This window comes from Mus musculus, chromosome 15 (assembly GCF_000001635.26).
Source record: "Mus musculus strain C57BL/6J chromosome 15, GRCm38.p6 C57BL/6J".
Lineage (NCBI taxonomy): Eukaryota > Metazoa > Chordata > Mammalia > Rodentia > Muridae > Mus > Mus musculus.
The window spans coordinates 98141792-98156083 of record NC_000081.6 but is presented as its reverse complement, the minus strand read 5'-3'; the positions used below and the strand labels follow the sequence as shown (position 1 = coordinate 98156083).

The following is a 14292-nucleotide window of genomic DNA, read 5'->3' as shown; positions in this document are numbered from 1 at the left end:
CTGGACTTGCCCAGTTCTTAGGCCTAGTCTCCTGAACTGCCATTTGAAGCCTGTCATGGAGTCAGCCCAGCATTTCTCACTGTACAGTGTTTTAATTGCTTCATTAAAACGAGAGAACCCAGCAAAATATGGCGGCATATGCCTTTAGTGCCAGCATTTGGGAAGCAGAGGCAGGCAGGTCTCTGACTTTGAGGCCAGCCTGGTCCATATACTGAGTTCCAGGATAGCCAGAAGTACCTTGTTTCAAACACACACACACACACACACACACACACACACACACACACACACACACACACACACGATGACAGAAATCTATTTAGCTCTAAAATTATTTTGATTTGTTTGTCTGGGGGAGAAGAAAAACCTCCCACTTTTCTTAATGGGCTCTTGTAATTTTTCAAAACTTTGCTTACTTATTATCCCTCCTGAAAAGTCTTCGCTGAGCTCCGGGGTGGTGCCAAGACCGTCCCCAGCTGTTCATTTCATTAAATAACACATCAATGGCATGACAGCCTCCAGTAGGCTGGTATCTCAAGGATAAGAATCCTAGACTGCCTTCACTTGTTATTCATCAATGTCTAGTGCATTGCCCTCGGCGCACAGTAGGAGCTTCAGTAAGAGGTTGATGAGTCCACCATGAAATAGACCTGTTTCAACCCACCAGGATAGTCTCAACTTGTCTTCTGCTTACCCTAGCTTTGTAAGTGGCTCCTTCATTTATGCATGAGCACACAAGGGCCTGGGAAGAGAAGGGGGCATGTTGCTTATGATCACTACCAACCCCTACTAATTGTGACATTAAAATATAGCAAATTCTCTCACATCTCCGTGGCAGCCGCCTCCAGCTCCACCATGATTGCCTAGATTACTTAGGCTACTGTTGTCACGTCTTCGATCCTTGCCCTGCCGCACATGTAAACGATTCTTCTTCAGGAAGCCAGGGTGACCCTTTAAAAATGCTGGTGTGGGGGCTGGAGAGATGGCTCAGCGGTTAAGATCACTGACTGCTCTTCCAGAGGTCCTGAGTTCAATTCCCAGCAACCACACAGTGGCTCACAACTATCTATAATGGAATCAGATGCCCCCTTCTGGTGTGTCTGAAGACAGCTACAGTGTACTCATATACATAAAATACATAAATCTTTTTTTTTAATGCTGGCGTGGTGACTCACTTGCCTAAAACCTAGCAGTGGACTCCCATTCTTTGGAGACACAGTTCAGAAACTCTAACCTGTCCGCCAAGCCTCCCCCTGGACTGGAGTCTCCCTATTGTTCTTGGCATCCATTTTGGTCATCTGCTGTCCCTTCTGGACTCTCTGCTTCAGCTTTACCTCTTGAACCTTCTCCTCGCCTTGAATCTGCTTTTCCCACCCATCTTCCAGATCTGTATTCAGGGAACTGTCTCTTGATAGTTTAATCCAGCAACATGGCTACTCTTGAAAGGGATCATATCCAAAGACCTATGTGATCCTGCTGGAATCCGCACCTTTAATCCCTCTGTCTGGGTCCAGACACACCTGTAGTACTCATCTTTAATCCACCACCACCCCCCCCCCCCCCGCAATGAAGAGGGATTCGTTTGTAGAAGGAAGCAGCCATGTTTGAAAGTGATATCTAATTGAGTGGCAGATAAAGGGGCGCATCAGAGAAAGATTTGACAGACTGAGTCAGAGACAGGTATCACCCAGCTCTCCTGAGAACAGGCAGGAAAGGGAGGCCACTCAGGAGCAGCCGAGAGTGAGTCAGGAGGGGAGGGTGGTCCAGTGAGTGCCCCTCAGTTCAGTTCAGGCATTGCAGTGGAGTTCAGCTGAGTTGAGTTCAGTGCAGTGGAGTTCAGTTCCATTCAGTTGTGACTCTGCAGGTATTCAAATGGTTTTGTAATACTTATTTCTAACATGGAACTGTAATTTTCCTAGAGTCAAGGGTATGTTCATCTTGTCCTTGGCAGTGTCATCATTATCAGCAGACGTAGTAATAGCATTTAATAAGTACATGTTGAAAGGACAGAAGGATAAATGAATGAATATATATACATATACATATACATATACATATACATATACATATACATATACATATACATATACATATACATATATATATATATCAAGGAGTCAAGGACTGTACTAATTACTGAACTTTGGGGAAGAAGTCTGAAAGAGCAAACACTCTCTTTGCCCTCTAGGGGGAGACTTGTTCCTATCAGAAGTGGCAAAGGCCCCACCGAATTTACTTTTCAGGCTCCTAGAACTCCTTCAGGCAATCTGGTCTCCTCTTTACTAAGACACCGCACATTAGTCTCAACCAGATCTTCTCAAACTGTGGGTCTTGACTCCACAGGGGTGGCCCAAGACCATCAGGGAACACAGATTAGGACTGTAGCAGTGAAATAATTGTACAGTGGTGGGTCATCGCATGGGGAACTGTGTTAAAGCACTGAGAAGGTTAGGAACCACTGGTGTAAGCCAGTCAACCATATCAGAAAATGGGCATCTCAAATCTCATTTCCCTTCCATAGACAAGGAAAAAAAAAAAAACATTCCTGCAAGAGTTCATTCGCTTTGGTGTTTGCCAAATAATTAAACTGCGAGGCTTATGTTCTTGGAAAAATGTAGCACATATATGTTATTTCAATATTATCATTAATGGTAACTGAGTTTTTACTGTAATTCTTCTTCAATATCCCTCAAGCATTCTTTCTCTATGAAGATCTAAGTGTTTTAAAATTATTTCTGGTAGTGGAAAATATTGGGACTCTATAGGAAAAAATAAAGGCAATTTTCATTTAAAAAACAAACAAATAATTCATGACTTTTCCTGAGCCCTGGAGAAAATGAAAAGGAAAGCAAAAAGATGAAGCGTTTGAAAGTTGAGAGGGTGTTTGCCTCAGGCGATTTCTGAAAGACGCCCTTGTTTAATCCTGAGGCGTCCTGGGAGCCACTCCAGCTGCACACTAATAATGCTCTGCACCAGTGGGGTAACTCAGTCTAAGCTTGAGTCCCAGCTCCTTCCAACTTCCTCTTTATTCTAGTTCCCAAATCCCCTTTTCAGTTTTTCCCTGATTTGATCTCTGGGCCTCTTTCTTTCTCAGCTCAGAGAAGACAGTCTCTCATCCCTGTCTTTGAAAGGCCACTTTTCCGTAGTTCCGATTACCTTACATCCGACGTATACCTACCGTCTTAGCTGTGCTACTATCACTGTGATGGACGTTGTGGTCCACAGCAGCCTGGGGAAGGTTTGTTTGACTTACGTGGTCCAGAGAGGAAAGCCAAGGCAGAAACTCAAACCTGACAGAACCTGGAGCTGACACAGAGGCCGAGGAGGGTGCTGCTTGTGTACCTGATGTCTGGCTCAGCCTGCTTTTGTTTTTCCATGTGACCATATTGTAAGTACATGTTTAATTTTTTTCCTTGAGAATAGATTTTTTTTCATATAATATATTTTAATTACAGTTTACCCTCTCCCAACTCCACCCAGATCCTATCTATCCACCCAACTCTCCCTCAGAAAACAAACTGAAATATATAATAACGGATAATCACAATAAATAAATATGATTAAAAACAAACAAACCTGAATAGGACAAAACAAACAGGAAAAAAAAAAGATCCAAAGAAAAGGCATAAGAAATTCATACAGGGACTGGAGAAGATGGCTCAACAGTTAAGAGCACTGACTGCTCTTCCAGAGATCCTGAGTTCAATTCCCAACAACCACATGGTGGCTCACAACCATCTGTAATGGGATCTGACGCCCTCTTCTGGTGTGTCTGAAGACATGCAGATGCAGAGACACACACACACACAAACACACATATTCAGACACACTGAAAACCCATAAAAACAAAACTGGAAACCATAATATATATGTAAAAGATGTGTACAGTTAACAAACAAAAGCCTAGACAAAGCACTCTGACAAAACCCTCCCAAGGTACGTTGCGTTCATTTTGGCCATCTGCGGCTGAGCATGGGTCTTGCCCTTAGTGTTATTTGTACCCAATGAGACTCTATTAGAGAAGTCTAATTTTATCATTCCAAGTGGGTATCATGTCCTGAGATAGCTTCTAGGTTAGGGATGGGGGCTGGTGTCTACTTTCCTCCCAACACTGGAGCCCCACCTAACTTTCACAGCCCTGCGCAGGCTCAGTTCATGCTGCCACAGTCACTGAGTTCTTAGTTGCACCGATCATCCTGTATCTAGACGTCCTCAGATCCCTGGTGTCTTCCATACCTCTTGGCTCTTTCATCTTTCTACCTTCTTTTCTGCAGTTTTCTGAGCTCTGAGGGGGAGGGATTTAGTGGAGAACATCCCATTTAGGACTGACTGAGGGTTCCAAGGTCCCTCGCTCTGTGTATTGTCCAGTTGTGAATCTCTACTTTTGTTCCAATCTCCCGTAGGAGGAGGCTTCTCTGTTGATGGCCGAGGCACTGATATGTGTACGCCGAAACATTCCTTTAGCAGAACTATACGTTTGGTTTTTCTCTGGGACTGTAGTGTGTCTGTCTCGTCTCAGGCTCTTGGCCATGGGATGGTATAGGGCATAGATTCCATCTTATGAAGTGGCCCTTAAATCCAATCAGATATGCATTGATCATTTCTACAACGTTTGTGTGTTGTACCAGCATGTCTTGCAGGCAGTCACCTGTTGTGTGTAGTTCCTACTACCCCGCTTTAAGCTCCGGGCGGACCTTGCTACCAGCCTCACCCTTGTTCCCTCTGATCCACTGATAAAGACACACACACACACACACACACACACACACACACACACACACAAGCTTATTTTCAACCTGCCTTATTGCCTTAATTGCTGGGCACTTCTAATCTCCCAAATCTAGTGTGCCTCTCCTAATACTCTTAGCATCCTAAATCTGCCCTCAGCTTCAGTTGCTCAGTTACTGTCTCCTTGTTCAGCAAACCCAAAACAGCCCTCTGCTTAGTTGTCTCTAGTCTTCCACCTGGGGAAGTGGCCTGTCTCACACACACACACCACACACACACACACACACACACACACACACACACCCTCCGCCAGAGATCGCACATAGCTTGTCACTTCCCCCTGTATCCCTTAGCCTGCCCATGATCCAGAAGTCCCACCTCTTTGCTTCCACCCAGTAATTGTCCCCCGCCCGGTATCTTTATTGATTGACCAAGAACCAAACGGGAAACAGGACTATAGCATCAGTACCACTTCCTGCATCCACCATTGCAGATGGAAGGGTTTGTAGCCGTTCTCCTTTGGTAGCACGCAGAGGACCTTCTGGTACCGTGAGCACTAGTCAGCAGGGGTGAAGGCTCTAGGTGAGAAGCAGCTAGACTTCTCTGTGTTCAGTGAGTTATGTGTCTTCAGCAATAAGGAGTTGCCATCAGTTTGTAGAGAAGGATCAATGGCTTTGGTTATAGGCTGGGTTGTTTCGGGGTGTTCCATGGAGCCCCTTTGGACAACAACTCAGTCAGAGGAATCCATTCCCAGCATGGGAGGGTTTCATTTGGTGGGGAAAGATGTTGGGGTTTAGCCAGGCGTGGTTGCACACGCCTTTAATCCCAGCACTCAGGAGGCAGAGGCAGGCAGATCTCTTGAGTTCGAGGCCAGCCTGGTCTACAGAGTGAGTTCCAGGACAGCCAAGGCTACACACAGAAACCCTGTCTCAAAAAACCAAAAACCAAAAAACAAAAACCAAAAAAACAAAAGAAAGAAAGAAAGAAAGAAAGAAAGAAAGAAAAGAAAAGAAAAGAAAAGAAAAGAAAAGAAAAGAAAAGAAAAGAAAAGAAAAGAAAAAAAGAAAAGAAAAGAAAATGCCCTACAAGCTTGCCCTACAACCCGACTTTCCGGAGGTGTTTTTCTCAGTTGAGTTTTAGATGACTCTAGTACAGACCAGAGAACAGCTTTATTCAGCTTATAAAACTTATCTTCACAAATATGGCCTAAGTTTTGTGACCCTAAACCTCGGATAAGGTGTTCTCTGATCCCATTGTATGGGTCAGCAAACTGAGGCCGAGATAGAGAATGCAACTTGCTCAGAATTGAAATGCTGGTTCCTACTGTGCTTACATGGTGTTATGCCTAAATATAAAGAATCGCATTAGCACTCAGGAGGCAAAGGCAGGAGGACCTCTGTGAGTTCAAGGTCAGCCTGGTCTACAAAATGAGTTCTAGGACAGCCAGGGCTACACAGAGAAACCCTGTCTCAAACAAAGTTACATTAAGCAACAACTCTAAACATTAAATAAGTTCAGAGAAAGGTAAAGTATGCCATTGTATTACTGGGGGAAAGTTCCTTTCCCAACTAGCTAGATAGTGGGTGACACAGAGATCCCAATTTCTCACTCTATCCTGTAAATTTTGACCCATCTCTTCTCTCCCTCATGTTTAAGAGTATCTCAAATTCCTATGGTTTCTGTTCTTTTGGTGATAAGAGCATTTGGGAAAAGTTCCTCCTTATATTTAAGTCACCTGTCTCTAGGAAGGACATGAGAAAAACTGCCACCAGCATCAGACATGTGACCCTGAAGAAGGCGGTCTGAGACAGGGGTGTTTTTGACGAGTTTGGCCAGAGACCAAACTGTTGGGAAAGGCGTTCTGCTGCCACTTAGAAGCCTGCCACGCAGGATTCCTCTCCTCCAGTTTCCTGACAATCCAGAGGATCTGTATAAAATCAGGAAAATAGTTGGAGACAGTAAGAGAGGGTGGACGGTTTGTCTCACTCCCAAAAGGATTAACACACGTGGCTTAAAGGACAAGACATCGGATCTGTACACTGGTTCACTCCCATGGCCTCTACACGGTCTGGATACTGACGAGCCATGTGATCGCCACTAGCAGCAGTGGGCACAACCATGACAGCATTATCAAGTTTCCAGCTCAAGTTTATGCCCTGCTCTGAAAATAGAAACACTACTTAGACTGTCTGGCAGTTAACACCATCGACTGGGCCCTTCTAAAGGGCACAATTGGAATTAACATGTGGGGAGAAGACCTAAAAGTCTTATGGGATACACAGCATGAAAAACACAAACAAAGAAAAAACAACACCCCCCCCCCAAAAAAAAACTCCTAAATTGCTTCTATTCAAACTAGAAAGGACAGAATCAACTCAGTACAAGGAGCACATAGGGGTGAGATTCAAATGTGAAAAGCACAGGTCATGGAGTGTGGTCAAAATGTGAATTTTGGCTTTTAGCATCTTTTCAAATGTTTTACCTAGGAGCTAGGGCTAGGTTATCTTCTTTGGTTCCTGAACGGAAAAGTAGGTAGACCTTTACTGTTTTCTCTAACAATCAATCTTTTACAGAAAATTCCTTGGGGGGGGGGGAGTAAGTCTAAATTTAGTAATTAGAATATTTCTAATCTAAAAATGTTAGTCATATTCTCAAATCTTCATGCTAAGGTATTAATTCAAGACTGCTCTCTCCTTCCCTCAATGGAGCCCATGGCTGGTGGCCACCAGCCTTCGGCTTTCTCCTAGATTATGACATCTCCTTCCACTCACACCACCAAAGCTCTCCTCCCTGTTAGCCTGCTGCTCTTCCATCTGCTTGTGTAAAAGCAGGAGGAAGCAGGATGCCGGAATGCAGAGGGCTGCTCTTTGGAAGGTCAACAGATGGTAAAAGCTGATTTTTTCCCCCCTTGAGGCCTTTAACTATTCTTTGGAGATTCCCGTCAGCCCTCATAAGTAAATTTGAGAGACATGGAAGTGCTGGTCTACAATAAACTGTGAATTTTAGGCTTCCTTTGTCTGTCCCTAACTTCAGCCTTCTGGTTCCCCCATGCCTCTAGACTGCTTTTTAGGCGGTAGGCAACTCCGTGTTGCCTGCCTGTTACGTGGCCCAAATTTGGTCCAAGGAAATTCTGATATGTTCATTCTCTGCAGCTGCAGCTCTCTCCCGCTTAAAAGCATGAATGATATCGGGGTTATTGACTTGACAATATCAGGGAACACCTTTCAAACTCTCTGGTGCCAAAGAAGCTCATTTGCTTGAGAAGAAAGAAATATTTGGGCGGCAGGTCAGGCGGGAGTCAACAGCACTAGTCTCCCCTTTGAAGCTCTAATAGCTCTCCGTCTATGTGCTCTTGGTTTCGTTTTGGGTAGAACTATTCTTCACCGTGCACCTTGGACATAAAGCCTTGTTGATATGATCATCCTCTGTCTTCCAATCCTTAATGAAAAGGAACCACACTTCATCTCTGTCCCCCGAAAAGCTGAGGCCCTAGGAAGTAAACGCTCAGTAGAAGTCCCGACAAATCTCAAGCAAAGTCTCCAAACACCTCAAGACAACCTGGGTGGGCAGCCTATTTTATTACCACTAGCAAAATGCAATCACTCACACATTTAGAAAATACTGATTTTTTCCCCATAATCTAAAAGCTTTAATATTTACTGCTCAATAAATTTGGGGATTGCGTAGAGGAAAGGAGAGCAACCATCAGGACATAGAATTGTCTTCTCAAAAAAAAAAAAAAATTCCCAGTGCAACAGGAATTAGAGACATTTTTTGAATAGTTTGTCTAAAAAAGAAGAAAACCAAGAACAACATAAAATAGAAAAAAGGACAAAAACAATATTAGATTTTATTTTATTTTTTTGGTTTTTGAGACAGGGTTTCTCTGTGTAGCCCTGGCTGTCCTGGAACTCACTCTGTAGACCAGGCTGGCCTCGATCTCAGAAATCTGCCTGCCTCTCCCTCCCAAGTGCTGGGATTAAAGGCATGCGCCACCACTGCCCGGCTCAAATATTAGATTTTAAATGTGACAAGAAGTCAATGTTTTACAAATAGGCAATGTTATAAAGATTTCATGTTACTATTCTAATTTTTCTGTATGTTTGAATATTTTTATAAAAATATTAAAATTTAAAATTGAGAATCATTATTGTCCTTATCTTTCTTCAGGAAGAAGAAGAAAAAAAAATAGAACAGACACTGTAGGCTTTGCAATTTTATAATGAAGTGCTCTCAAGCTCCATTTTGTAGTACAGTACCATGACGATAGCTATACAGCGGTTTGAAATTGGGCAAGTGAGAAAGCATTTGGGAAGCAAGACTTTGTTTTTTACTTAAAATCAAATTTTCTAGAAATAGAAGGATATTTAAGTATTATTACAGCCAATGAAAGACCCACAATGTGAGGGCTCCCCCACGTTCTGACTCAGGAGAGGCGACACCCCAAAATCACCCACAAGAAACGGGTCTTGCTGCAAATTGCAAGAGGATTTTTATTCAAGAGCGCTCTCGGGCCCATGGTCATACACCACGCAGGGGTAGAGGACCGTGGCGCCCTGAGTAGCTGGGTAAGGGGGTATTTAAAGGAAGAAACCGAAACTTAAGGAAGTGGGGAGGGTGTTGTTGGAAGATACCAAAGATACCAGTTAAGAGTCACAAGGAAGTGTAAAGTTACAAGAGTCACAAGGAATACCTGGTAATTGTTAACTCTCAAGACAGCTTCTAAGAGCCTCTAACAATAGCACATTTGCATTGCAGGTTCTGGTAATGGCCAGGGTGACTTTCTTTGAATGAGCACTCTTTGAACCCAGGAAGCGGGTGGGTAGAGGAATGTTGCTCTCTTTTTTGATTAGCATACCTTTACAAAGGCCACATTCCCAAGCCTGGGCCTAAAGGCCTAGAATTCTGTTTTTACGTTGTTATACTTTCACCAACACTCAAGAAAGATAATACTCGGAGAAATTGAGCGAAATACATCAGTCTCAAAGCCAATGCCCGAACCCTGTACTCTTCCTTCTGTGTTGGGTCATTGAACTACAGCTGGCCCAGAACCTCCGAAGAGAGGTGACTGCCACCCTCCAGGTTACAGTACTTCATCTTGCTAGATCCTTAGACCCTCTGCTGTGTACAAGTGCAAACCTGCTTTTGTTATGTAGTGGGTAAATTCTGAGAGAGAGAGAGGGAGAGAGAGAGAGAGAGAGAGAGAGAGAGAGAGAGAGAGAGAGAGAGTTAGTTCAAATAAGCTGGGCTTCCTCAAATCAAGATTGAGAGGCAGTCACCAGCAGCTTGCTCTGTCAATTATGTGACGCTTGTACTCTGAAATGGATGATGCTAAGCAGAGAAGACGGTGGGGATGTGGTGCCAGGACTGTTTGCAGATATAGACTCTGGGAGGCAGACTAATGGGATGCCCTGGTCCACACAGACGCAGACTTATAAGAATAGGCTTAAAATTCGGGATTTTCCTCCACCATTGGACCAGGACACGAGGCCAGAGGCTAGGAGTGATCTAGCGATCGCGCCCACGTCCTATAAGCAGCGACAGGGGAATGCGTCCAGCTCCTTAGGAAAGTTTTAAGAACCCACCAACGTCCACAGTCTGCGCAGGCGCACTCGGCTCGCTCACACTGGCCTGCGCGCAGGCGCCCACGCACTCGGCCGGCTTGCGCTGTAAACCCCGGGGCTGATGCGAGCCGCTTCTGCTTCCGGGTCACGCCTTGACAGCGGCTTCCCGGACCGATCTGACCCGCGGTTCGGTGAGTGCGGCCGTGAGTGCGGGACGGTGTTGAAGCCAGCCCCCCTCCCCACCCCCAAGTCGGTGCTTCGCAGCCTGTGAACGCCCCTTAGCCGCCTGCCCGGCCTCTGTGCCTCCGGACCCGGCCACCGTTCCCGGCCTTTGCGGGTGGTGGGGGCGGGGGCTGGTCGGCGCCCCGGGGTGCAGGCTGAGACTCCCGGGACTCGCCCGGATTGCTGTGAGCGCCCGGGGGTCCCTGCCGCAAGGGACGCAGCAGCCCTGGCCTTTGCTGCCCTGGCCCCCGCCCCTCTCCGTCCGTCTGTCCGTCCAGACCCGGCAGCTGCGAACCTCCAGCTGTCCGCGTCCTGGGATTGGGAGCCTCCGGCCAGGCCAAGGGTCACCGCGGGGGCGAGGCCGACGCCGGCCCTGAGCAGGGTCTGTTGAGTGTATTTGTGCATTGCTTTAAAAAAAAAAAAAAAAAGTTTTCTGTACATTCCATAGGAGGGAGAAGAAAAAACAGGGCATGGAGCAAACGAGTCACAGCTGAGGGAAGGACCCACCGGGGTCAGATTGCAGGGTTGCTGGCCTCGGGGGCCACAGGGAAGTTGATTATCTTGATCTATCCTGACAGCAGATGCTGTCCTTGCGAAAGGCACACAGTTTCACCTGGAGCTTCAAGGTAGAGTTCTTAGCCTGGAAGCCAGGAACATCCATAAAATGAGTGCAGGGTTTAGTGCCATCTGCTTAATGTACCAGGAACTTACACAACCACATCAGGTCAAGCCTTCTGCTTTGTCCCCTCTGACCAACACCGTTGCTGAAACCCGGACTATACCTTTGCGCCCACCCCACCTCCCAACCCCATGCTTTTTTGTCCCCTTTGTTACAAAGTTTAAGAAAAAAAAAACAGGATTTGCCGAATTCTAAGCCATACCCACAGCCTCGCATACCTTTCAGACAGCTGTTAATGGCTACTGATTAGCAAAAAGAAACTAGAGTTTATACTACATTATCGAATGTATAAAGGGATAACCCATCGCAAATTTGCGCTTCTTAGTAGTTGCATGTGTAATTATATATATATATTCTACAGTAAAGCTTTTGCTTCTGAGTCACACCCTGACAGCAACTTACCTAACCCAGGGGTTTGGTGAGTCCGATCCTGGGTGCTTGATGCTGTGATGCCAATTCAAATATGGATTTAACAAATTTATATTGAGGACCAGCATGTGCCAGGCACTACTTAAAAACCTTCTCATAACCTTTACTCTTAGGGGTGGGGTTGATTTTTTTGTTTGTTTGTTTTTCGAGACAGGGTTTCTCTGTGTAGCCCTAGCTGTCCTGGAACTCACTTTGTAGACCAGGCTGGCCTCGAACTCAGAAATCTGCCTGCCTCTGCCTTCCAAGTGCTGGGGATTAAAGGCGTGTGCCACCACGCCCGGCATTCTTTCCAGTTTTTGATAGGTGCTTTTTTTTTTTTTATAAGGATGCACCACCTCAATAGCTGTTATTTAACACATCTTCCATAGTTAAAGCTTTTATTGTAGTTGAATCTAAATACGTTGAATTATTTTCTTTCACCGCTCATCCTAGAATTCTCTACCATAACGTAGTTTCAACACATTTGCACAGCCATATTTCTCAGGCATGTTGACTAGCCAGTTATTAAAATGTTTTTATTTTAAATCTGCTTATTACCCAGAATTGGAAGTATTTTTTTATTGGCTTGAAGTTTTAAAGATTTGTGTTGATTCCAGAGTGGTTCTATGCTTACTTTCCCCACTGCCCGGCTTTTTTTCTCCTTTGAATATTTGAAAATATTTTACGGGCTGGTGGGATGGCTCAGTGGGTAAGAGCACCCGACTGTTCTTCCAAAGGTCCAGAGTTCAAATCCCAGCAACCACATGGTGGCTCACAACCATCTGTAACGAAATCTGACGCCCTCTTCTGGTGTGTCTGAAGACAGCTACAGTGTACTTGCATGTAATAAATGAATGGATCTTTAAAAAAAAAAAAAAAAAAAGAAAATATTTTACAGATGACTTATCATAGGATAGGTTTATTCCATTGCCTCCCCTTCCACACAGGCATCACACTTTTTCATAGTCTGTCAAGCGACCAGTATTTGTTAAACATCTACGTTGTATGGGATGTGGTGGCTGGCTTTACTGAGCAGAGAAGACAGAGAAACGATGATATGTGCATACGTATATTGTAAGACAAGGGTGTAAGGAACCTGAAGGTGCTACCAGGAAAAAAATAGCAAAAATTCAGAGCAGGAAGAGAGTGGCATGTTCTCTTCAGCCTTCAGAGACTCCTTGCTAGCCTTTGAAGGCCGTGTTGCGCTCCAGGAGGGTCTTAGGACCTGACCCTTGGGGGGATCTTGTCAAATGAGAGAGTAGAATGTGCTGGGCGTGGTGGCGCACACCTTTAATCCCAGCATTCCGGAGGCAGAGGCAGGCGGATTTCTGAGTTCGAGGCCAGCCTGGTCTACAGAGTGAGTTCCAGGACAGCCAGGGCTGCACAGAGAAACCCTGTCTCGAAAAAAGAAAAAAAAAAAAAAAAACCAAGAGAGAGAGAGAGAGAGAGAGAGAAAGAATGTGGACCCAAGGGTCAGAATGTCCAGGGTTACTTAGCATCCTAACAGTTGTTATAGTCTAGTGCCTTACTATCCCAAGAGGTGACACCGAATAATCACTGATATGTTCTTGGAATCTGTTTTTGGGAGTCCTCAAAAAAAAAAAAAGCTTACCCGTATCGTAAGGAGAGGCCAACTCAGTGGTACTGTACGTGTCTACTTTGTTTCAGGCAGTTTGGAGCATGTGAACACACTCTGAGCCTTGATGAGTTCCAGCATGTGGTATATTATGCAGAGCATTCAGAGCAAATACTCCCTCTCCGAACGCCTGATCCGAACCATCGCTGCCATCCGCTCCTTCCCACATGACAACGTAGAGGACCTCATCAGAGGGGTGAGTGGGTTGCTGCTGGCAGAGCAGGCCTCTGAGGTGGGCCGGGGGAGGGGGGAGGGAGAGGGGTGGAGGGATGGAGAGGAGGGAAGAGGGGTGGGGACAGGGGGTGGGACCCTGCCTTGGTTTAGCACATAGTCGGTTCCTCGGTGGTTTTAGGCTGACTAGTAAAACATGTTCTCCCCAGTTAGGCTTCACCCGCTTTCTCCCTTTCACCGTCTGTCCCTTCATAACATATGTTCTAGACCTCCCTCCTCTCCGGGTTTGTTTTGGTTTTGTAAAATCTGTGTACTTTGAAGAGAAGTAACAGGATAATGTTTTAGAACTTGTAACCATGTAGTTACTCCGCATCTCGTGGATCTTCTATGTCAGTCCAGTTCTGTAAGTGTTTCAGAGCTGCACCCCTGCCGAGGAAGGTGCGGGTGGCTCGCTCTCAGCGAGGCAGGGTCGGTAGGAGGAACTTCCTTGTGTCCTAATCCCAGCACTGCTCAGCAGTCACCGGGCTCTGGTTTGAAAGCCAAACTTGGGATCTTCTTTATCAGACAGAACAGTGCTGAGATGCAGGCTGCCTCGAAGAGTCTACAGACAGAACATCAAGATGGTCTCATGGTTGGTGAGGGTCATTTGTTGGATTGCAAAAAAGAGCCAAAGTTCTGGCCTCAGTCTGATAGACTCATTTTTATGACTTTCAGAGCATGGTGACCATAGACAGTAGGTAGATCGTCTTTTTGTCCAGGTGGCTATTTTGGCAGGCTGCATTGTAGAGAAACTTCGTGGCTTAATCTGGGGAACTGTGCACTAACTACATGCATGCCTGGTGCCTGAGGAAGCAGTGCTAGGAATCGAACCTGGGTCCTTCACA

General features: G+C 45.5%; 1 protein-coding gene across 7 annotated transcripts in view; it reads left to right on the top strand.

Annotated features, from left to right (window-relative positions):
• Asb8 (ankyrin repeat and SOCS box-containing 8) overlaps nucleotides 1-14292 on the top strand; it is a 30960-nt gene that overhangs the window by 9513 nt on the left and 7155 nt on the right. For 3 of the 7 annotated variants that reach the window (XM_030248819.1, XM_011245775.3, NM_001170711.1), the window contains one exon: nucleotides 13270-13433. In XM_030248819.1, the coding sequence (XP_030104679.1) occupies nucleotides 13305-13433 (129 nt within the window). In that variant the 5' untranslated portion in view covers nucleotides 13270-13304. Of the gene's footprint in view, nucleotides 1-10363; nucleotides 10897-13269; nucleotides 13434-14292 lie in introns of those variants that run through there. The other 4 variants (XM_030248820.1, NM_030121.4, NM_001170710.1 and 1 more) reach the window with 4 other exon arrangements.